General features: G+C 41.9%; 1 protein-coding gene and 1 long non-coding RNA gene across 2 annotated transcripts; one reads left to right on the top strand and one right to left on the bottom strand.

Moving 5' to 3' along the window:
* Positions 1-6815: 6815 nt before the first annotated feature.
* On the bottom strand, positions 6816-17844 carry LOC140338212 (uncharacterized). The gene is made up of 2 exons (XR_011922210.1): positions 17784-17844; positions 6816-7521 (listed from the first exon to the last, which is right to left on the bottom strand). It is a non-coding gene; the product is annotated as an uncharacterized lncRNA (long non-coding RNA).
* Positions 17845-17943: 99 nt separating this feature from the next.
* On the top strand, positions 17944-19667 carry UQCRFS1 (ubiquinol-cytochrome c reductase, Rieske iron-sulfur polypeptide 1). Its single transcript, XM_072422392.1, has 2 exons — positions 17944-18202; positions 18855-19667. The coding sequence occupies exons 1-2, from the start codon at positions 18007-18009 to the stop codon at positions 19463-19465; spliced, it is 807 nt and encodes a 268-aa protein (XP_072278493.1). The 5' UTR covers positions 17944-18006; the 3' UTR covers positions 19466-19667.
* The last annotated feature ends 4345 nt before the right edge of the window (positions 19668-24012 follow it).

Below are 24012 nucleotides of genomic sequence, written 5' to 3'. Positions count from 1 at the left end.
GTTTGCATACAATATCTATTTCTGTATACAAGAAATGTTTATTGTCAGTTTAGATTCTGTATTTGGTTACTTTATTTTCAACAAAAACCTTTTTCCCACTCAGCAACCTTAACCAAGAGTTGCTTTTGTAGCATTGCACAGCTTGGAAGACCTTAACTCAAAGGACAGATGAGTTCTGGACCATTAGGAAAGTAGGGTTGGGAAGGGGTGGGCTACAAAAATATACCTGCCATTTGGGTAGCCCTACTTTGCTCTTCTTCATATTAAACCATATCTAACTTTTGGAAATGCTAGCTGACTGGTGGTCTTTGCCTAGTGGTCTTACTATCACTGATAATTAATAAACCTCTAGTGCCCAGGGATCGCAGTGGAACTGCAGATGAACTCTCAATGAAGTTTCCCCATTGAGAGTTCATCTGCAGTTCAGTTCCCACTGTCACCACCAGTGACCGTGACAGCTGATTGGAGAAGGCACGCTGTGACTGCAGGTGAACTCCATTAAGAGTTCATCTGCAGTTCAGTTCCCACCGTCACCGGGCTGTACTTATCAGCCCGGTGACCGTGGGAACTGAACTGCAGATGAAATTTCAATGGGGAAACTCCATTGAGAGTTCATCTGCAGTGCCACTGCGTTACCCGTGCACTAGAGGTTAATTAACCTCTAGTGCCCGGGGGTCGCAAACAGGAGGATTCCCAAGGCTGCATGAATGAATGCAGCCCTGAGACTCCACTGCGATCCCAGGGCACTAGAGATTAATTAACCTCAAGTACCGGGGATCGTAATGATTTCCTCGATCTTCCTATGGTTTCCCGAAATCGGTTTAACGAAATTTCGCGGTCACATCGGAAGTTTGAGGAAATTTTCGTGAGAATGCCAGAGGCATTTGTAGACAGCATCCGTGGACAGATCGAAGGCATCAGTTCCGGACAGTAGACCAAGATGGTGGCCATCTCTTTCTTTGGTTTCTAACTTGGTGATTAAGCAGCCTTTGGCTGTTGATGGACAATGAAAGAAAAACTTCACATTATTCCATCAGTAATCTTCTACTGTAAGCACGCTTAAAGTGTTAACTGATAGCACTGTGCAAGAAAGTAGAATTAGAGGACTATGGAGGCCAGCTTTAGGTATGTGCTAATTTTTTATAAAAATCTTTGTTCTTAAATGGTCCTATGTATCTTTATGCTAGGTAAGCCTATCAGAAAATGTGGGAGCTCCTAATTCCCTGTGCTATTTGGCTGTGTTGATATCATATGTTCCCAGATATCTCTACTATTCGAAGGAAGGGGAGGCATTGTGTAGGCCTGTGCTAAGGTGACCGCCATACTCCTTCATATATTCAGAACATTGGACCTGGTTCTTGCATGATAGTCTCTCTTCTCCAGTCTTGGAGAGCCTTAATAAATCAGGCCAATTGAGTGAGTATTGTCACCATTGCAGCTCTCACGTTAGGTATGGCCATCTGCAATATATTATATTTGTATTCTTGGGTATAGACTTTAGCTTTTGGAAATATTCTAAATAAATGAAGAGATCAAAATAACGTAAAATAAATGGGGAACATAAAGACTTTTAAATAATGAAGAAGTAGAATTCAGACAATGTTTGTCATTGAAAAAAAAATTAATAAACATATGTGAGGGTTGTAATCCAATTTGTAATCTAATAATAATTTGCTGGTGTCCCTGTAAAGGGTTAAAGAGTAGATGCCAAGGTCCAAATTGATGGTTTGTGCTCAGATAGAGGGGTGTTATGTCTGACTGTCAGAAGATAGCCACAAGGTTAATTGTCTACACCTGAGCAGCTCATGTGATTAAGGATCACAGTGCCATGCTGAGACAGATGGGAGTTCTGGGGCGATCGCTGTCACAGCCAACGTTTGGTGGACAGAGCCGTTCTGCTAGACAGATGGGAAGGGTTGTGTTTGGGACATTTTTATACAAGGACACCAGGCTTGTGATATATGTTCCCTGATGGTATCTGGTGAAATATCTTTTTCAAATGGGCCCCTGTGTGTAGCTGTGTATATACCAGTCAGTTCTTTTCTTTGAAGCCTGATAATTATGTAAGTTTTTTATGGCTATTCCTACTGTTTTATATGATGTACTCTAGTGGCATCATGTGATGAGGATTCTTGCCTCCTGGCCTCTAATTTTCTGTTGGGGGCACTTCTCAGCAATGTACCATCTGCAACCTTATCTCCATGATCCATTGTGTACATCTTCATGTGCCATTGCTGGAAATTATGACTTCCCCAGCTCAGGGTGTTTGTGGGTATTTGTTGGTCATATATTGGTTAGTTTACATTTGTAGACGTAAAGGAAGGTAATTTTCTGGATCAACCAGAACAACTGGTTTTACACCAGTTCTTCCAACAATGGAGCCTACATAGCCCAAGGTTTTATGTATCCCATTGGCCTGGTAAGACTTTATCGACCTCTAATAGACTATTGTGGCCATTTTGCACTTTGGTCTTTAGGTCCTCCAAATTTGGCTACTGAATGTACCCTTTCTTGTTTGGGGTTCTTTATTCAGATCAATTGATTAATCCAACCAGATTCGCAATTCATATTTTTTGAAAAATTTGTTTAAATGATCTAAATATGGAGCTCATTATTTGTTTTTAGCTCAGTCAATCCACCATTCCTGGATCGATTGGCTGAACTGTACTTTAAACCTGTCAATGACAGTTGGATGTCGTTCTTGACATGATGCACTGTCTGCAAAGGGTGTAGACAGGTGTACCAATGTGGCAGCCTGTCTTTGGATTTTTTGGTTGAGCCAAAAAGGTGTACAGCATTCCCCTAACGTTGGTTGATCAACCCCCCCATGGCTGAACCTGCTTTCACCACTGCTGTTGCCCTGTAGTTAATATCATGGAGGTACCCACTAACATGGACAGAAGAATAATACATAGTCAATATACATTATTCACACAGGCTCACCAAATTGGACAAGAGAAGATTGGAAAAACATTGCCTGGTCTAATGAGTCTGCTTTCTGCTGCCACATTCAGATGGCAGGGTCAGAATTTGTCATCAACATTATGAAGGTATGGATCCATCCTGCCTTGTATTGTTAGGGACAGATTGTGGTGGTGTAATGGTTTTCTTGGCACAAGTTGGGTCCCTTAGTATCAGATGAACATTGTTCATATGCTACAGCCTACCCTAATATTACTGTTGGCCATGTCTATCCATTTATAATGGAAGTGTCCCCATCTTCTAATGGCAACTTCCAGCAGGACAATGTACCATGTCACAAAACTCATATTATCTGAGACTGGTTTCTAGAACATGATAACTCTGAACTCAAATGGCCTCCTATGTCACCAGATCTCAATACAATACACAGCATCTTTAGAATGTGGTGTAATGGGAGATTTGCATAGTTGGTATGCAGCCAACAAATCTACAGCAACAGCAAAGTGTGATGCTTAGCTGTCAATGTTTTTCATCTTGATTGGCTGAGCTGTATGCTAAACCTGTCACTGACAGGGGGAAATTGTTCCGGACGACAAGCGTAGTCTGTAAAAGGTGTGGACTTGGTGTGCCAATGTGGTAGCCTGTCATTGGATAATTGGATGATCCCCAGCAAAGGTAATTTTGCTCATGTGTGGGATACATCACCATCTCGGAGTTCCCTTACAAGGTTGGAATAGCTCAGATCCTTCTCTAAAAAGAAGGAGAATACTGCAGCAACATCTTTATAATCACATCTTGTTATCTTGTTTGGAGTTCTGCTTCAAAATGCATAGCACAAAAAATGCAATGCAAACAAAACGCTTCCCCAACCGTTCATAGTTTCGAAAACTTTGTAAAGTGAACAGTTGTGGCAATTGTTATTCCGTTCCATCTATCTTTGCTCCCCATGATTCTAATATTCCAGTCTACAGCAATGTGACCTTTTCACAGCGAGAAAGAATTATAACAGGGGCCCAACTTTACTATAAATATCGGCAACCATCCATAATCTTAGCCTAAATTGGACATCGCAAACGGGGAGAATTATAAAATAAGGAGAAAAAAAAGCTGTATATCAACATTATTTAAGTGACTAATTAATCATCCACTGTAATTAAAAAGAGCCATCTTATCAGGCAGTACATCTTCTAAGTTGCATGACATCCTCATCATACGGATACGAGCGATAGCTATTGGTAATGGATCCCGATTAGCGGAACCGAAATTTAAACAATTAATTATTAGCATCTTCCTTCACTTTGCACTCTCTTTAATTAATTCTGCAATGTTTTATTTCACTGAAGAAAAAAAAACACGAATACTTTACACTTAAATACTTTCCTTTTACAAGTCAATTTACAGTGTTTTTCAGATAGAGTGGTGAAGGGTTAGACCCATCGTCAGGATTTTATGTAGATCCACAATCTTAGTTATTCTAATGACCAATGTCATTGAGACAGAAAGCAAAGGGGAATCCAAATCCCTATAGTTGCCACCAAAAGAAAGAGGTGAGGGGAAATATTTCCAACAGGGATCCCAGTTCTGGTGAATTTAGCTTATATGGAGACATTTAGAGTCGCTAAAGTAGCAAAAAAAGGCTCTTGCCTGTAAAATTGAGTTATTTATTTGTCAGTGTATCCTATATATAAACTTGGTTATCTACTAAAATAATCACAACTTTTAGCAAAGTTAACACTTTTAAACTACATACATATGTAGTGTGTATGTGAGCATTGTTTAAATGTCACAGCCTACCTTAGTATTGTTGCTAACCATCTCCATCCCTTTATGATGGAAGTGCCGTCATCTTCTGATAGCTACTTCCAGCAGGATAATGCGCCATGTCACAAAGCCCATATCAACACAGACTGGTGTCTTGAAGATGACAATGAGTCCACCGGACTCAAATGATCTCCAACGTCACCAGCGCTCAATACAATACAGCACCTTTGGAATGTAGTTAAAGCGTACCAAAACTCAGAACTTTCACTTTACATAAAAGGGTAAACAACCCTTTTATGTTAAGTAAAAAATTTTTTAGGTGCAACACTCATTTAAAAAAAAAAAAAAAGAGTGCACCCCCCACCCCCCCAATTCTTGATCGCCTAAGTGATCGAGAATGAATGGGAGCACAAAGCCTCCCAGGAGACCTACATCAGGAATCCCGGAAGGCTCTTGGGTGCTCCTCCTGCGCATGCCCAAGCATCTGGGGAATGCGCAAAAGGAGTCTTTTCATAGAGAAAAAAAATTTGCCGATCTCACACATGCGCAGTGGGATCGGCAAGTTTTTTTTCCAACCTACATTACCTGATCTCGCGTCTAGGAAGAAGAACCCGGAAAAGGTGAAGAAGATGACGGCACCCGGTGCAGCACCCAATGGAAGACAGATGGATCGGACTGCCCTGCGGGATTTGAAGGTAAGTGGATTTTTTTTTGTTTTCATGCACTTTTGGGTTTAGTTCCTTTTTAAATTGGAGATTTGCATTGTGGATGTGCAGCTGACAAATCTACAGCAACTGTGTAATGCTATCATGTTAATGTGCAACAAAATCCCTGACAATGTTTCCTGCATCTTGTTTAATCTTTGATACAAAGAATTATGGCAAAAGAGAATCCAACATGGTACTAGCAATGTATGCCTAATAAAGTGTCCAGTGGGTATATATACGGTATATATATATATATAGTCATAATAAAAAGAAAGTCTTTTGCATCTAAGGTTCTACATATCAAGACATCATACCCTGGAAGGTTCAAACATATCAAAAATAAAGCCAAAAGGGATAAATTAAACTAAGTACACCCCATGGTTCAATAGCTTGTAGAACCACCTTTAGCAGCAATAACTCAAAGTCATCCTTTTTTGAATGACTTTATCAGTCTCCTATATGGTTATGGAAGAATTCTGGCCCATTCTTCTTTACAGCATTGATTCAGTTCATTGAGGTTTGTGGTTATGCAGAGCTCTTTTAAGGGCCCACCACATAATTTCAATCTGATTAAGGTCTCCACTTTGGGCCATCACACCACCTTGATTATTTTAGTTTTCAGCCATTCTGTTTTAGACTTGCTGATGAGTTTGGAAACATTATCCTGTTGCATAACCCAATTTTGGCCAAGCTTTAGCTGTCATATAAATGGCCTTAAGTTGGCAATGTGCATTGGTATACAGAGGAGTTCATGGTCAACTCAATGCCCATGTCTTGCGGCTGAAAAACAAGCCAAAATGATCACCCCTCTATTATTGTGCTGATATTTGGCAAGACTTGTTTGTGCTGATCTGCTGTGTTTGTTTTCTTGGAAACTTGGTGCTATGCATTATGGCCAAACACCTCAATGTTATTATTAATATTACACAGTATTTATATAGCGCCATCATATTACGCAGCGCTGTACAAAGTTGATAGTCGTGTCACTAACTGTCCCTCAAATGAGCTCTCAATCTAATGTTCCAACCGTAGTCATATGTCATTAATGTAGTCCAAGATCAATACTGAGGGGAAGCCAATTATCATTATTGTATGTTTTTGGGACGTGGGAGGAAACCGGAGTACCCGGAGGAAACCCACGCAGACACGGGGAGAACCTGCAAACTCCATGCAGATAGTGTCCTGGCCGAGATTCAAACTCGGGACCCAGCGCTGCAAAGGCCAGATTGCTAACCACTGAGCCACCGTGCTGCCCATGTTGGTCTTGTTGGCCCATGTACAAAGGACATTGTACTTGTGTTTTTTTCAGATGCAACTTTGCAAACCCAAGCCCTGCCTCAACATTCTTTCGAATGATGAAATTCAAATGATTTGGAAATGGCCTTTAATAAATAACCCTTCCCAGATTCATGGGCAGCACCAATTGATCCTCTAAGTTTATTGATGATACCTTTCCTCCTTGGCATTTGTGTGAACACACACCTGAATGCTTCAGAGCAGCAAACTACCAAAATTTCTGCTTTGATAGAGGTGCACACACTTGCTGATGATCAATTTATGAAATGATAAGCAGCACCCAGCTGCTACTTAGTTGCTAAAATCTGATGATATTCTGCCCTGATATGCAAAACTTACAATTGAGAGACAGAGACTTATCCACAGTCTTTCACAATAGAAAAATTGACAAGGTTGCAGCACTTGTTATGCTTTTTCTATATCTTGAGTAAGGGAGAGAGAAGAGAGAGAATTTTTCTTGGTTTGCTCTGTCTGCAGTTAATACTGAAACACACCTAAGATATCTACAAACAGTAAAAACAAAGACTGCTAGGTTGGTTTATTATAGCCTGACCCGTAACAAGCTTTCTGTGATTTGGTGGGATGGCAACTCCAGTCGCTGCAATCAGATCATTTTAATGGCAGCGGGGAGGCGGCTGACAGCTGCTGCATTTCACTGAAATTCCCTCCAGCCGCCTCCAGCAGGGAGATCCAGCGTCTGGCTGCTGTGCCTGGATACATTTATTGCTTGCTGGTGTCTCACTCAGGGTAGCGGGACTGCCCAGCCTGATAATGCGCAGCGCTGCAGGCCACAGATTGCTTTACGGGTTGCCAAATGATAGACTTTGCGGCAGATCTGCAAATGAAAAGCATTTTTATTGTAACGTTTGATTTACCGCTTAACTGCTGTTATAGTTACATATAACAATACTGGATTGTTGTATATAAATTTGCTATGAATGTGTAAATGGCATTAAATTTTGAGGATGGGAGGGAGATATAAGATGGAAGGAAGGGAGCAATGTGATGGAAAAGAAAGGAAAATGGTAATAGAAAAGGACAGGAAGGGAAAGGGAAAAGGGATAAGGAAAGAAAAGCAAAGGAAACAGGAAAGGGAAAGGCATAGGAAAGGCATAAATGAAAAGGAAAGGGAAAGGGGAAAGGAAGACAGGAGGTGTAAGGAGAGGAGGTAATAGGACAGGTGAGCAAAAAAAAACAAGAGGGATGAGTAAAGAATATGATGAAAAAGAAAGCAAAAAAGGAAAAGGAAAGGAACGAGGAAAAGAAAAGGAAAGAAGAAAGGTAAAGGAAAATATAAGAGAAAATGGTAGGGTATACAAAAGGGAAAGACAAGAAGATAAGAAAGGGAAAAGATTAGGGAAAGGGAAAAGGAAGAGAAAGGGGGATGTAAAAATAAATGAAAAAGGGAAAGGGAAAGGGAAATGGAAAGGAGTGAAAAGAGATTCAAGGAGGTGAGATAACAGGAAGTGTAAAGGTGCGTACACACTTCCAATTTTTATCGTTCCAATCGAACGACGAACGATCGATTGGGCAAAAAATCGTTCGTAAAAAAGTAACCAACGACGCCGACGAACGAGGAAAGTTGTTGGAAACGAACGACCGGACCGGCGGATCGGATTGGACGACGATCGTTGAACATCGTTCGTGTGTATGGTCGTTCGTTGATCAGAGCATGCGTGATGAACGAACGTCCGTTCACTTTCCTGTCGTGCACATAGTTCCTCTATCGCTTAAACGATCGTATCTATTGTGTGTACAATATCTACGAACGATCGTGTCGTTACCTCTATGTGCAGGATCGGTGCTATACGATCGTTCGTATATATCGTGCAGGAACGTTCGTCGTTCGTTTTCCGACGATAATAATTGGAAGTGTGTACGTAGCTTTAGAAGCTGAAATTGGAAGAACAAGAAGAGGAGACAGGTAAGCAGTAAAGACAGGAGGGATGAAGAAGAAGAAAAAATGATGAGAAGAGACAAGAAGGGTAAGTGGGAGATACAGCAAAGATGAAGACATAAGGGAATAGAGAAGGCTGGAAGGGTGAGGAAGGGAAAAAGGAAAGGTGGGGAATGGTGACATGCAGGGTAAGGAGAGGAGTAAGGAAAGGTATAGGGTGGACCCAGGGAAGGTGGGGAATGGTGACTGAAAAGGTAAGGAGAGGAGACAAAGGATGAGGAAAGGAAGAGGAGATAAAGGGAAGGATGAGAAAGGAAAAGTGGGGAGAAGTGACAAAAGGGTGAGAAGTTAAGACAGCAAGGGTAAGAATATGAGAAAACAATATTGAGGAGGGGACATGGAAAATGTAAGGAGTGCAGACACAAAGGGTAAAGAGAAGAAGACAGGAAAGGCAAGAAAAGCAGAGAGGAGACGGAAAGGGTGAGGATGGGAAAGGGGAATTGAGCAATGTAAAGTGAGGAGACGGGAAGGGTGAGGAGAAGAGATACAATGAAACTACACTGTTACAACTCCATGGTTGCACCCCAAATAAAGGCTACTAGTTAGTGAAGTGTTACAAGCCAGAACTTGCACCTTTAACAGTACAGTAATACAAGCTCACCTATACTACGACAGGTCTTCTGTAAAACATTGCTATAAAACAACAACAAGAATCCACTAGTCACCTTCGTATATCCGCAGTATCAGTTAAATCTCTCCAATTGTGTCCCCTTCAATGACTTTCATTTATTTCCATGTAAAATGAGGGTTTTAGATATTCTGGTTGCAATTGGAGCAGCCATATATTCAGCATGACATTGCTGTCTTCTCACAAGACGATCCTGACAATGGAATTTACGGCTGCCTTATAAAACAATATGAGTGTATGGAATATGTGTAGCCAAACCAAGAAATCTTTGGCACTGCCAGGCTGAGACATGTCCCGGGTAGAGAGGAAGGACTGGCTGCATCCCCTTCTTTTAGCTTTCCTCTATAACTCAGGAATTGGAGAATTAAACTGCAAAATCAAAACTATGCCATTGGTATTCTTCATTTAGGTAACTCAATGCATATCTAATGTCCAAACTTTTTTGTTTTGTAGAGTGTAAAAAATAGTTAAAAAACCACTATAAGGTTTTAATTTGCCATGTGTCCTATTGAGGACATTTTGCTTGATTTTGTAGATGCAACAGGAAGTGAGAGGTTTTACCACTTAGTACGAAGCCATCGTTGGTTGGCCAATCAAATCCGGATGGGATTACCCATCACTAATGAAAACTATAAATCACCATTCTTGTACAGCTACAAGACCATAGCTCTTTCTTTTCCTTGTTATGTACCAAAGTGACAACCCTTCCTTTTCTCTTGTGTGCTTTGACATTAGCCTGGTATGTACATCACAATTCACATTGAACATAACATATTCCAAACATGTCTATGCCTGGATTATGGCAGATGGCAGAACAGAGCATATAATCTGCTGCGGCTCTGTGGGGATGTTTTTTTCATCAGCAGTATATTATTTCTTCCTTCCAGTAAGGATTTGCGATTTCAAGCAAGAGTTCCCACTTCTCACAATGCAAGCATAATTCTATTCCCGTGTATGGAGACACAGAGTGTGAAGCTGGATTATAGGTATTCCAATGTTCCATATCCAGATACAATAAACTACAATCTCCCAAATGCAGATGATAGGTATAGGAAATAACATGATGAGCACATATGTGCATTCATTATGTACTCATGGAAATGTAACAGGCAATTTCCATGATATGAAGCTGGATGGGGTCAGCTGATAGGGATCCAGAAACCTGCATTGAAGTAATTGTATGTGGCCTTCTCCTGGTGGTTGTCATCATATGGATTTCAATACATTACTGTATGTAAATAAGAATGACTGCGCTCATATTAGATGAGTTGATTCTGCTGTAAAAATATGGAGTTTGCTGTGGGTATAATTTTGCAGACTCATTGAGCAGCTTGAACAAAATCTGCTGGATATTTTACTTTTTTTTGGGCGGGGGAGAGTGTACTGATGTATATTTAATTCAGAGAGTTTTTTTTGCCTTTTGGGAAAAGAAGAAGGATTAAACCCCAATGAAAGCCAACAACGGAAAAGGCAAATTCTAATAAAAATCAAGTTGAAAAGTGAATGCAAATAATGTATAGATGCAAAGGGGTAGACAGAAAATTTGCTTATGGGCCAAGTGTGATTGCATGCTGCATTACCGTTATTTCCTCCTATTGTGTGATACTTCCCCACCTCTTAGATTGTACAGTCTTCGTGGCAGGGTCCTCTCCTCCTTCTGTGTCACTGTCTGTATCTGCCATTTGCCACCCCTATTTATTGTGGAACTTTGCGTAATATGTTGGCACTATATAAATACTGTTTAATAATATTAATTTTCTCCCCTCTCTGGATTCTGTAGGGCAAGTGATGATGTGGGGTGGGGGGTCGTTCAGATAAAACCCAAATAGGAAGAACAATATATTCCTTAGTACAATTCTTTGCATTCCTGCATTAAAATGCCCATATGAGGTGCATCGAACATGGGGGAACAAGAGCTTGACCTTTACAATTCTGCAGTTTTTAGACATTTCTGATGGTGGTCCTGGTTGTAGTCCCAAGATGCAAGTAGTGAGCAATTGTACAACCTCAATCTCCTAACACAAGGGGTGTCAAACTCTAGCCCACAGGCCAAATCTGGCCCGGAACGTCCTTTTTATATGGCCCCCAAAAGAATTCCCAATATGAATTGCAGGTGGCCCGCCGCTACTGCAATCCGTAGTAATGACGGGTTAGCTGCTGTTCTGTAGACGGGAGTACAATGCTGCTACTACAATTCCCGGCATCACTCACGTCTCTAGACCAGTGGACTCTCTGCCTATGCGTGGCCCCACATTTTATAGATGCAAGTGATGCCGGGAATTGTAGTAGCGGGATCACTCGTGTCTACTGAACAACAGCCTATGCGTGGACCTCGCTGAGTTTATACTGACAGGTAAACTCAATATTCAGAAATTATCAGGATTATTATTATCAGGAATTAATATTGAGCTATTGCTATAATAATTGTTTTACTGTGCCGGAGAATGCAATGTTAAACCAAATGAATGCAGCATATAATTTGGTTTCACACTGCATTCTCTGGCAAAGTAAAACAATTAATCTCAATATGAACAAACAGGAACACATAAGAAGAGCATGCAGTAATAAGCAGTTTTCATAGAAGAAAATTGTTGTTATTATTATTGTTAGCCTGTGCAAAAAGGTTACCATTGAAATTTACCTTAGAAGGGTACAAATAGAGAAAGAGGCATCAGATTGTTTCCTAAATAAAATTTAAAAAAAAATTCTTAGGTCTCCTTCTCTATTATAAGTCCAGATTGAATGTGAAGCAAAACCTCTTTGTTTCCATATGAAAATGTTTTATATCTAATGAGAAGGAAAAAAATTCCTCAATTTTATCAATAAATTTTAAGTTTGGCCCGCAACTTGATTTAAGTTTTTAATTTCGGCCCTCTGTGTATTTGAGTTTGATACCCCTGTCTTAACGGAGCAAAAGATGGCAAACTCTATAATACAATCTGATCAACTTGGATGAAGTAGGTAAAGCCAATCAGCCTGGGTGGTTGGGTGGAGGATGACAATAAAAATAAGGATATTATTATTATTATTTTTAATAAACAGGATTTATATAGCACCAACATATTACGCAGCGCTGTACATTAAATAGGATATTGGCAAAACTGGGGATTAATAAAATGGGCAAACTAAAAGCATTTCCAAAAAAAAAAAAACAACGGCTTCAACCTTATCCTTGAATCAGGTTGATGTCAGGCTGAAGTGATCTTTAAAGCAGACCTATAACCAAAATGTTTTTTATATGATACTAGATAAACCTTTTATATACAGTAAAAATGATCTTGTTTTTCCATCTTAAGTCTAAAAGAAATGGGAAAGACTCTCCCCCTACTGTCTTTACTGCTACGACACATATCCCAGGAGGTTTTGGGCGGCTCGTTCTGTGCAAGCCCGATCTCTAGCCAAATCCTCGCTTCCCCTGCGCCGCGTCAAAGAAGGAATCCAGGGTGGTGTGAGCCCGAATCGAGGCCACGTATGGAGGGATTGGAGGCTCTGTAGAATTTAGGATAAGTGGTATTTTTATATTTTTAGGAAACAGGACTGCTCACATCTGAAAGTGAATCTCATTGCAAGCGATAATTCGCTTAATTTAATTATTAAAAAGGAGCTCTGTTGACTTCAACTATCCAATTATGTGCAAGCAAAAATCCTATTTTTTTTTTTAATTTCCATGCACATGATTGGGTATTCATTGCAAAGTGAATGATCACCCCATTCACTAAGCTAAGTGAAGTAAGAATTCACCTTGATAAGAGAACAGCCCAAACTTGTTTAGTAAATTAGCCCCAATGTGTCAGCTCTTCTATAACTCTTTATTTGTAAAAGGTTAACTTTACACGACTTTAACCTTTGAGTTTATTCTACTTTAACACAATGGCACTGCTTTGAAAAACATATTTCCTGGGTTTGATTTGGGCCATTAGATTCGGATTTATTATTTATTTATTCATTATTTCTTTTCCTTTTTTGCCCTTTACCTGGAATTACTGTCTGCCGCAGGTTTTCTGGTTCGTAGTCTTTCTCTACTGAGTTAGTTTTAACAATTCATTTCCCTGCCACCGGCTTACCAAAGACGTGTGGATTTTAAAGCCTTTAAGTATTGCTTTTTAAGATGAGAAAAAATAAATAAACAGCGTGGAAGCCATTACTGGATGAAAATGTTCCTTCTGCTGTGATGTCGTGCTCAGTGGACGCACTTTGATTACCCCTTTTGGTTTTAGCTCATAAAGGAAAATTTTCACTGTGTGTGTCTGTATGTGTGTATTTTATATATGGTGAATGGCAGCCCTGGAGCATTTACGGTGAGCTCTTATGGGACATTTGTCACAAACATGGTCTGAATCTATGGGAAGTTGGGTTGTCCAGGCAGTGGGTTTTCAGTATAATAGCACAAAATGTGTACAGTAAGTAGTTAAAAAAGACCAAGCTGCAAAATCTACGGAACAACCTGGGGTTCACCTGACACCGTGCAATGAATGAAAGCCTTGCTGTAAAAGCATTCCAGGTTATGGACACAACAGCAAGGTGCAAAGTTGGCAACCAGTCCCAAGAAGTCTCAAGGTAAGTGGAGAAGCAAGCAGGGACCCTGGGAAGGTTTACAGGGGAACAGTGGATCAAAGGATGCACAGAGGTTAAAGGATACATGGAGATCACAAGATGCAAAAAGGTCACAGGAGGAACGGAGATCAAAGTAGGCATGGAGGTCACCTGAGGGATAAAGATCAAAGGAGGCATGGTGGTTACAGGAGGGACAAGGGTCACAAGGACAGAGCTTGAAGGAGGCATGGAGTTCACAAGAGGTGCAAAGGTCTTAGGATGAAAAGAGGTCAAAGGAGGAACAGAGGTCACGGGATGCACAAGGGTCACAGCAGATATGGAGATCAAAGAGGCACAGAGATCAAATGTCACAGGAGCGATGGAGTTTGAAAAAAAAAGACATGGAGGACACAGGAAAGACAGAGATTAATGGTGGCAAGAAGGTGGCAAGGGAGAAGCAAAGGTCACAGGAGGAACAAAGGTTGCAAGAACTATGAAGACCAAGGAGGCACAGACATCAAAGGAGGAACAGGGGTCACAGGAGAGATGGAGTTTAAAGAAAGCATGGAGGACACAGGAGGCACAGGGGTCAAAAGAGCTATGGAGATCAAAGAGGCACAGAGGTCAAAAGAGGGACAAGGGTCACAAGAAAGATGGAGAAAAAGCATGGAGGTCACAGAAGGGACCAGGTTTAAAGGAGGCAAAGAGTCCAATGGAGGAGCAAAGGACACAGGAGGGAAGGAGGATAAAAAGGCACAAAGGTTGGAGCTAAAGAGACCAAGAAGGCAATGAGGTCAAAAGAGGGCCAGGGGTCATAGGAGGGATGAAGCTTAAAGAACATATGGAGGTCACAGGAGGGCCAAGGTTTACGGGAGGAGTGCTGGTCAAAGGAGGTACAGGGGTCACAGAGCTAAGGCCCAGAAGTCAAAGGAGAGAGAGGGGTCACAGGAAGGATAACGTTTAAATGAGGCACCGAGATCACAGGAAGGATGGAGCATAAAGAAGGCAAGGAGCTCACAGAAGATGCAAAGGTCACAGGAGGCAAGGAGACCAAGAAGGCACAGATGTCAAAGGAGGTACAGGGGTCATGGGAGGGATGGAGTTTAAAGAAGACTCAGAGGTCATAAGAGAAACCAAAATTAAAGGAGGTAAAGAGTTCACAGGAACCACAAGGGAGAGATGGAGGTAAAAGAGGCACAAGGGTCACGGAAGGCACACGGGTCCCAGGATGGACAGAGAATTCAAAAGAGGCACAGGGGTCATAAGAGGCACAAGGGTAACAGGAGAGATAGAGGTAAAAGAGGCACAAGGGTCATGGAAGGCACAAGGGTCCCAGGATGGAAAGAGAATTTAAAAGATTCACAGGGGTCATAAGAGGCACAAGGGTCACAGAAGAGATGGAGCTCAAGGAGGGAGGGGTATCATAGGGGGCATGGAGGTCACAGGGGGAGGTGACAAGGGTCATATGATGGACAGAGAAATAAATAAGGCACAGGGGTCACAGGGAAGGTGGAGGTCAAGGTCACTGGCTGGCAACCTACTGAGATATGGTTTTCAGAGAAAAACCTGACGTAGAAACAAAAATGTGGTTACTAAAAAGTGTTGGGTGGTGCGCCCAGCTAAAAGGGGCCGGGGAGAACACGGCTTACAGTCAACATTGTCATTGTTTACTGAGCAAGCCACCAGTTCTGACTGAATGCCCATGTTCATGTGTACAAATGAAGCCCTCATTTGTACACAAGCATCATCAGGATTTTCCTTTCCCCAACCAATCACAGAGCACTAGGTGAATGAATGGGGAGATTTGTCCCCATTTAGGCTCTAGTGCCCGGGTAACCCCGTGGGACTCCTGTGTTCTTGGAAGGAGAATCTCTATCCAAAAACACATACTATAGTTACGCTAGAGCTGCAAGAGCAATCAGCAACCCTGATTGCTCTTTCAGTTCTTCATAGTCCCGAAAAATAACACAAATTTTCCCCCCATTGACTTTAATAATGTTCAAATTCGACGTTCGATCACCCGAACAATATCCCCCTATTCGATCGAATAGCTGTCGAATTGAATAGTGAGATATATGACAAACACTAGAAATATGGTATATATAAACAAAGGCAATCAACAGACAGGGTGTTATAGCAAAATATTATTTTGTATTAAGCATAATTCTTACATATAAAAAGGTTCAACAATCTTATTACTCGTTGTTATGGTATGATTGCATACAGTGATACTTTATCTGTATATTATTTCACTTTACAGCCATATAGCACTTTCACCATGTCCCCCGAGGAAGCCTAATAGCGAAACGAGTCGGTTCGAGACGTTTTGCACAATTGTTTATAAAAAATACTTAGCTGCCTATATATAGTGACTAGGTTGTATTTACCAGTGAATTTAACTGGGAGTCACCTATCCACATTATCTTGTAACTTGTATTTCTGTCAGTTGTTTATTTGTCCACGGTGGTGGTTTATCTATAACATGGTACGACTTTTTAATACATATCTTTATTTTTGCAAACAAACCTCAGCTTTCTCTCTTGTTTTTCCTTTGTACTAGTTATTACATTGGGTTTAGCACTTTAATATGAACTAAGTGAAAGAGGATAGTAACCCTATCCCAGGGGTGTCCAATTTTTTGTAAAGAGGGCCAGATTTAGTGAGGTGAAAATGTATGGGGGACATTCAGCATGTACTCAGTGTGGGTGTAATCCGCGTGGGTCCCGCACAGCACACGCCCACCAGGGTGATATGAGAGATTCCCTGTGCATGGAGTCTGGTGCGCTCAGCTTACCCCCTCTAAAATGACGGAGGGGATTCCCTGTGCACACATGGGGACACCCGTCCTGCCGATTATGCCCGTTGAGTAGTGGGCTGATAATTGCAAGGTGCTTGATCAACTCTAATGAAATATAAAATAGCTTTTTGTATGCATGTATTTTACACTGTGGTCATAAGTGCCGGCGGGCCGCATATTATTGAATTTATGACAGAGGCTGTGGGCCAGTGGAAATCTGAACAAGGGCCGGAATTGGCCCCTGGGCCAGACTTTGGACATGCCTGCCTTATCCTATATACCACTAAATATTAATAATAATTTTGGTGCCCCAAGTAGATCGCATCAAGGCTTCTCACAAAACCTTGAGGCTGGTGGGGGTGGGGGGTCAATGTCTGACAGATTGGGGGTCACATTGCAAGTAAGAGGGGGAGCACAATGTGACTGGTGTAATAATGGTGACACCTGAACTTCGGATGGGGTTCTGCTGGCGAGACCTGTGTAGATGTCGGTGGGCAGCAACTAAGGCTGCGTACACAGGTCAGATAATTCTCGTCTGATTATCGCTTCTCGGAGGAGAATCTGAAGTGTGTGTAGCGCTCTTCCAACGTCTTTCATGAATCCTGCCTGACGAACAAGGAACGACTCCAATACAGAAAATGGGAGAGAGCACAGTGGGGTGCCACTCCGTTGTTCTTCCCCTCCATAGAGCAGTACAGCGCTGTATGTACAACGCTCCTTCATATTTCATACATGAACGATCCTTGCCAACGACAAATGTCTAACGTGCGTACCCAGCATAAGACCACCAGGGGAATGGGTCCCTGTACTACAGACAACCCACCATTGTTTATGGCGCACACAAATGCCCAGCCACCGGGGGGCCATCTGGAGTCACAATGGAAAATTCCATTGTCACATCCCTGCCTCTTATACAATACCTGAGACTCTCTATTTAAAACAGAAGCTGATGGGAACCATTTACTAATACTGAAACATATAGATTTGAAAGGTGAATGTTTAGGTGAATGTCTTATTCCCTGTATTATAAAAAGGGAACACAATGTTACAGTTTGTGTCCCCAGATATATATAGCACACGATGACTACATGAATATTTAATTAAAGCCTTTGCAGAAATTGCAAGGTATTCCATAGCTCCTTATTACCCCCCTACCCGGAAGTCATAGAATCTATCACCGACCTGGGACAAGGACACTCGTGACTCCGCCCCAATTACGTGTCACCAGCAGTTATCCCTCCGGGCGGTAACCACGCCCACTTTCTGGCAGATTCGCTATTCTGGCTTCTTACGTTCCGCACGGCGTCATCATGACGTCATCTCGTTGTCGTACGCCACTTCCTCTTCCTGTTAAAGGTCGCAGTGACCGGCTTCGTAGTTCTGATTCGTCTGAGCTGCCGCCGCCATGCTGTCCCTGGCCGCCCGCTCTGGCTCACTTTCCCCGTACTTGTCCGCCACTTCGTATACCGTGGCCGGACAGCTGAAGCCGGTGGTGTCCGGAGTTGCCCTGCACGGGGAGAAGGTGTTGCTGGATGCGAAGAGGCCTTCAGTGAGGGTTCAGAGCGCTGCTGGGGAGGTCTCTGCCATCGCCCGGATCAGTGGTGAGTAGGAAGGAGGGGGAATTGGGCCACTCGTAGTTACTTTAAGGAATGCAATGCCAGGGCCCCCTGGGGGTCTCCCCTTGCTGTTGGGGGAGGGGGTCGCCCCTTGCTGTTGGGGGAGGGGGTTGCCCCTTGTGATTGATTTCTTGTTGGGGCATGTTATGAGGAAGGAGGGGGCTTACTGTATGTGCTGGTCCAGGTGTCTTCCTGGGCTGTTTTGCAATTTGTGGAAGCTTCTGAATGATGTGTCCCTGCAAAGACAGCCATTCAATTTTCAGCATTGTACACAAGCAAGATGATTTGGATGCCCTGTGAAGTTATCGCCTTTGGGCATGAACCGTGTTTATCTGGGTGACAACTGAGGCCCTGTCATAAATTAGGAGTTGTCAAAGGACAGGGTTCAGGTCCTCCTATTGGGGTGCTTGCTTGGTGATATCTGCCCGCAGGTGATTTTTACCTTGCTTTGGACAAAAGGTCCTGTTGTCTGCAGAATAATATTCTTTTTCAGTTGTGCATAGATGGCCCAGTAGTTAGAAGGGTTTTTACTGTTCCCAACTTTATCCAAAATGAAAGTTTTTGGCTTTAGATGTGTTTAAGGTATTTAGAATGGAATCTGCACTCTTGGTATAACTTTGTATTTTGCCCTTCACAGGTCCTTCTTCTGTTCGCTTCTTGCACAGTGATGTCACCGTCCCAGATTTTGCAGAATATCGCCGTGCAGATGTTGTGGACAGCACAAAGTCATCCCAGACCAGTGATGAATCCAGAAAGAGCTTCTCCTACATGATCACTGGCGCCACCACAATTGCCACGGCCTACGTTGCCAAGAGCGTCGTATCCCAATTCGTCTCCAGCATGAGTGCCTCCGCCGATGTCTTGGCCATGTCCAAGATCGAGGTGAAGCTGTCAGAAATCCCAGAGGGCAAAAACGTGTGCTTCAAATGGCGAGGCAAACCTCTGTTCATCCGTCACAGGACGGCAAAGGAGATCGAGAAGGAGGCCTCAGTCGACTTAAGCGAGTTGAGGGACCCACAGCACGACCTTGACAGGGTAAAGAAACCCGAGTGGGCGATCCTCATCGGAGTCTGCACTCATCTCGGTTGCGTGCCCATCGCAAATGCCGGCGATTACGGCGGCTATTATTGCCCTTGCCACGGCTCCCATTATGATGCATCTGGTAGAATTAGAAAGGGCCCCGCACCCCTGAACCTTGAGGTTCCCTTCTATGAGTTTTCATCTGATGAGCTTGTAATAGTTGGATAGACTTTTACACTTCAAAGAATGATGCAGTTTTTGCTGTTATTCTTACGTGTCCTATCTTCACGTCTATTGGTTTTAAAGATCGTGTTCTTTTAATAATCCATCACACTTGAAATTTCTGCTGTACAGTGTGATCTTAGTGTCTGCTGTGACACCTTGTAAATCCTGTACAAAGAAAACATTAAATTCTGACCTTACAATGTAACTGTCCTCTTGTGGTTTTTCTTTAGATTTTTCCAGGGGGAAGTAATGGGGGGGCATTTATCAATTGTCACACAGCAAGGGTGTGATAAGTCACAGGGGTAGTTCAGTTGCAGTTAAAGGGCACTTGCATATACTTTCTTGGGCAGCCTGATTTGGGTTACTTTTATTTGCTTTAGTTTTATGTCCCCTTGTGTTGCTGTGGTCTAATAGCATAGGTTTAACAATGCATTTTCGGATTGCGATGAGGTTTAAGTGGCTGGGTGTATATCTGATTTTTCTGGTCCTGCTTTCCAAATAGTTCAATATGGTTAAACCATTTTCCAAACTGCATAATTTGAAGATGATGGGTTTCCTGAGTTAGCTGTCTCTCTGGATTGAGTGGTTGATGCTGATTCATTCTACAATAGGCTGGCTAGACATGCAATTCTAAAAGTGGTGAAGGTGAACCAGGAAATAGGAATATTGATCCCGGCCTATGCAGGCATCCCCCAAGCCCCTTTTAGCCGGGCACACCATCCAGCACTGGGTCACATTACAGGGGCTGCCACCTGCCTACAACGTCTTTCCATTCAGCTTGAAAACTTGGAGCCATTACAGTTATGCAACTCTTTAAAGTGATACTAAACCCTAGTTATCTGTCCCGCTTTCCTTGCAGGGAGACACCATCTTTCGTCTCTTCCTCTCAAGAGCAGGGTTGTCAAACTCTGCCCTGGAGACCAAATCTGGTCCCCAATGTCTTTTTATTTTTATTTTTTGGCCCCCAAAGGAATCCTAAATATGAACTTTCCCTGTCCTGGCGCTGCATTGAAATAGCGCTGCTACTACTATTCCCGGCATCACTTGCGTGGCCCCTCATTGGACTGTTTTATAGACCCAAATAATGCCAGGAATTTTAGTAGCGGTGCAATTTCAATGAAGGGGAAGTTTCAGCAGCGCACCACTAATATTTAGCTCCGGATTGGCCAGAATTTTCCTGCAGGCATCTAGCACTGCTTGACATACTTTCAAAGGCACCTACCGGTATGGGGATATACGTGGGGCTTGTTCTGCAAGGAATGGGGTACCTAATTATGTAACAGGGTTTTTCTCTTATTACAGGTGACAGGCTAATCAGGAGAGAGTCTGTACACACACTAGATTTGTTTTGTTTTTTTAGACTGAGAATCTAGAACAGAAAAATGATACAGGTATCCCCGAGTTAAGGCTATCTGACATAATGATGACTCCTAGATAAGAACAAGGCCTCCCTGCTCGTTTGTGTGCAGCACAGAGGCTTTATAGGGGGAAGAAGATATCTTTTGCTAAACCCAGCTGAGGTTGTGGGTGATCTTAGGCGGGTGAGCTCCTTTGCAACATCTTGTATCTCTTTAATGACCAAGACAAGATCTGCAGTTGTTTATTTTTGCATATCAAAGCAAAGATTGCTCCACAAGTTAATGAATGCCTAGGCTCCATTTAAAAAAAAAAAAAAAACTTTATTTGCTTTGTTTGTGATTAGCTCACAGTGGGGATTTTTTAAGTAACTGACACTATGCTGCCTAATAATATGTTGAGACAAACTTCTGTCCTAATTGCATTTATTTAAATATTGTACCTGTTCCAACTTGCATATAATTTCAATTTAGGAACAGAACGTACAGTCCTTATCTCATATGTAACCCGGGGACTATATGTATGACTGCTTGATACAGGGATTACCCTGACCTCGTTGAGGAGGTCGCTTGTATCTAAAATGTTAGGGTTCCCAACAATGAGCTTCTAATGACTATTGGTGGTAACTGTTCAATGTTTTTCTTCCCCTCTGCCCTATAAAACAGAAAATCTACCTGGTATAGAGTGGAGTGGCCGGTCTGTACAACAAACCTCCCTGGGGCTCACATGAAACTATCATTAACAATTGTTTTTGGTTACTGTAATTGCAAGTGTGTACTAGGTGCTAGGCTACGTACACCCGCCAGGTAATTCTTGTCCGATAATCGCCTGCTGATATCGGGTGAGAATCTGGCATGTATACAGCTGTCGTCATCCTTCCTGCTGGATCGATGAACCGTCATAATGAAAGAGGAGCAGAGAGTGTAGTGGGGTGCTGCTCCGTCATTTTCCATAGAGCAGAACAGCGCTGTCTGTACATCGTTCATGCATCCTGTGCAGTCTTTTGTCATTGGAAAGGTTCGTGAAAGATCTATTGTACGTGTGTGTACCCAGCCTTAGGTACAGAGCTTATCAGTGATATACTGGAATGGGCTAAATGATCTTTAAGCAACAAAATATAGCCTCACTCCTTGCACTTTCCAAAACTAAAAACCTTTATTCTCCTTCTGTTTGTGCAGTTGTTTTTTCTAAAGCTTGCAAGGAAATGTGCATTTTTATCTTCTGTTGAACAACTTGCACTGCAGGAGAAAGTGAAAATTGGGACATCACCATTCCTAATCCCATACAGTTACCAAAAACATAATGGATGTAATCCCAAAAGATGTTTCAACATGGGTAGTATAGGTACACAATGGCTGGATAGGTGGTCGACTTTGTTCTCCAAGCCACACACTTTGCTCAAAAACAGACACCAATGAAGAGAATAAATTACAAATCTTGCAATCTGGTAAAATTGGATTTCTAAGGCAAGGGAAGAAACTCAGCTTCATTCAACTGTAAAATTCATGGCAGTGAATGTTTTAGTAATAAAACCCATCATACACAAACCAAGCTGGTGGAAATCTGTGTTGTGTGAAAACTTTTATAACATATTAGAATTGTACTGCCTTAAAAAGACCAACTAAACCTAAATGTAAGGCAAATTCTTAAAGAAATTATGTTGAATACTGTAAACTACAAGCCTTATCTTCTGGAGTTGAAATTTTAATATTCAAAAAGGTTTATTGTGTAGCTGTGCACCTATTTATAGTGAGGACAACCCAGTACCCTTGTTCTGTTTAATTTGAGGCTCTATAATGGCTCACACCTATTTTCTGTTTGTAAGTTCAGCCTCCTTATTTCTGACACTGGATAGTAAAGTCCTGGCATCTTTGATTGCTTTATAATCACTGTTTAACCCTTCCATAAAGGCGATGTTCACACAGATAATCATCACCTAAGATGGACAGTGGTGCTAGTCAAATGTTTCGGGTAAGCTTCTGACATGTGTACAGCTTTGTTCATGGATACGTCACAGCGGACCCACAAACTATAAATGTGAACTGGCATTATGCAAAACAAGGAGAGCTCCCTCATCCTCTCCTCTCCTTAGAACAGCACTAGTTAATCTGTTGCTGGATATGATCACAAAAGATTGTTAAGAACAGCAAAAATGTATGTAACAAAGTGGAATGTAAATAGGCTGCAGAACAGTGTACAAGCACATATGGCTCATGAAAACTGTTTGTCCACCGCTTTGCACTATATGCTTTTGTCACCTAAGTTTTTTTAAGTGAAAATTAATGATTGTTCTATTTTGGGTAAAGTTGTGCTTTAAAAGGATTTTGTACTAAGAGTAAACAAAGTTTTGTTTCCTGCTCATAGGCTTAGTGAAATTGGGTGGCGTAGTGTATAGCACTATTTTAATGCAATACTTTGAGATGCAAATTTTAATATTTTGCAAAAAACCCAAAACACGAAGAAGTGTAGCGGAGGCTAACGTGGATAGATTCTAAGAAGATAAAACTGCAGTATGAAATGTCTTTAGAGTGGCATATATCACCATTGGGTAATAGCCACATAGTAGGGGTGAGGTGCAAGGTATTGATTTAGAAAAGTTCAGGGTTTGAATTTGAAAGCTGTGTTGATCTTACCGGTTCTGTGGCTCATGGGCCCATGTTTCTATTTTGGGTTGATGACCCTATACCAATGGGGGGTTTTCACTATTCAGAGTAGGACCTTCAGTCAGTGAAACTTGTTCTCTGTTCAGACCTGCAATCTCAACACCTGGCCCAGGGCAGGCTAACGGCAATTCCAACTTCTTTTGTGATTCTGAGATGTCGTATCAATCAAAGATTTTTGCTAGAAAGCTGTGAATCTGTAAGGAGGTCATCAGGGGCGGCCTACAGATTTTTCAATACGGAATTTATTTTGCTGAATAAAGTTTTGCTTGTATTAACAAGGTCATTGTTGGTTTCTTATGAAAAGAAATGGTAAAAGAAAAGCGTTGCCAATGCATTGGAAATGTATGTATTGTGATGTTCATGAATTCCCATTGACAGCAATTGAATTAAAAACAGGTGCGGATTGTGCATAAAAAGCAAGCGCTGGTTGAAAGAAGATGAAGATGAAAAATAAAGTGCCAGTGCATCTTACTTTAGCAATGCCATTGATGTTATGCAGGTTGGCTGGCAGCGTACAGTTTAATTATCCGC

The sequence above is a fragment of the Pyxicephalus adspersus genome, chromosome 9 (assembly GCF_032062135.1).
Source record: "Pyxicephalus adspersus chromosome 9, UCB_Pads_2.0, whole genome shotgun sequence".
Lineage (NCBI taxonomy): Eukaryota > Metazoa > Chordata > Amphibia > Anura > Pyxicephalidae > Pyxicephalus > Pyxicephalus adspersus.
Note: the sequence above shows the minus strand (reverse complement) of the source record. Positions and strands in the feature narration are given on the sequence as shown.

Coding starts and splice junctions, on each gene's coding strand:
- UQCRFS1 (XM_072422392.1), top strand. CDS start 18,007: ATGCTGTCCCTGGCCGCCCGCTCTGGCTCACTTTCCCCGTACTTGTCC. Junction 18,203..18,854: donor TGCCATCGCCCGGATCAGTG/GTGAGTAGGAAG, acceptor TGCCCTTCACAG/GTCCTTCTTCTGTTCGCTTC.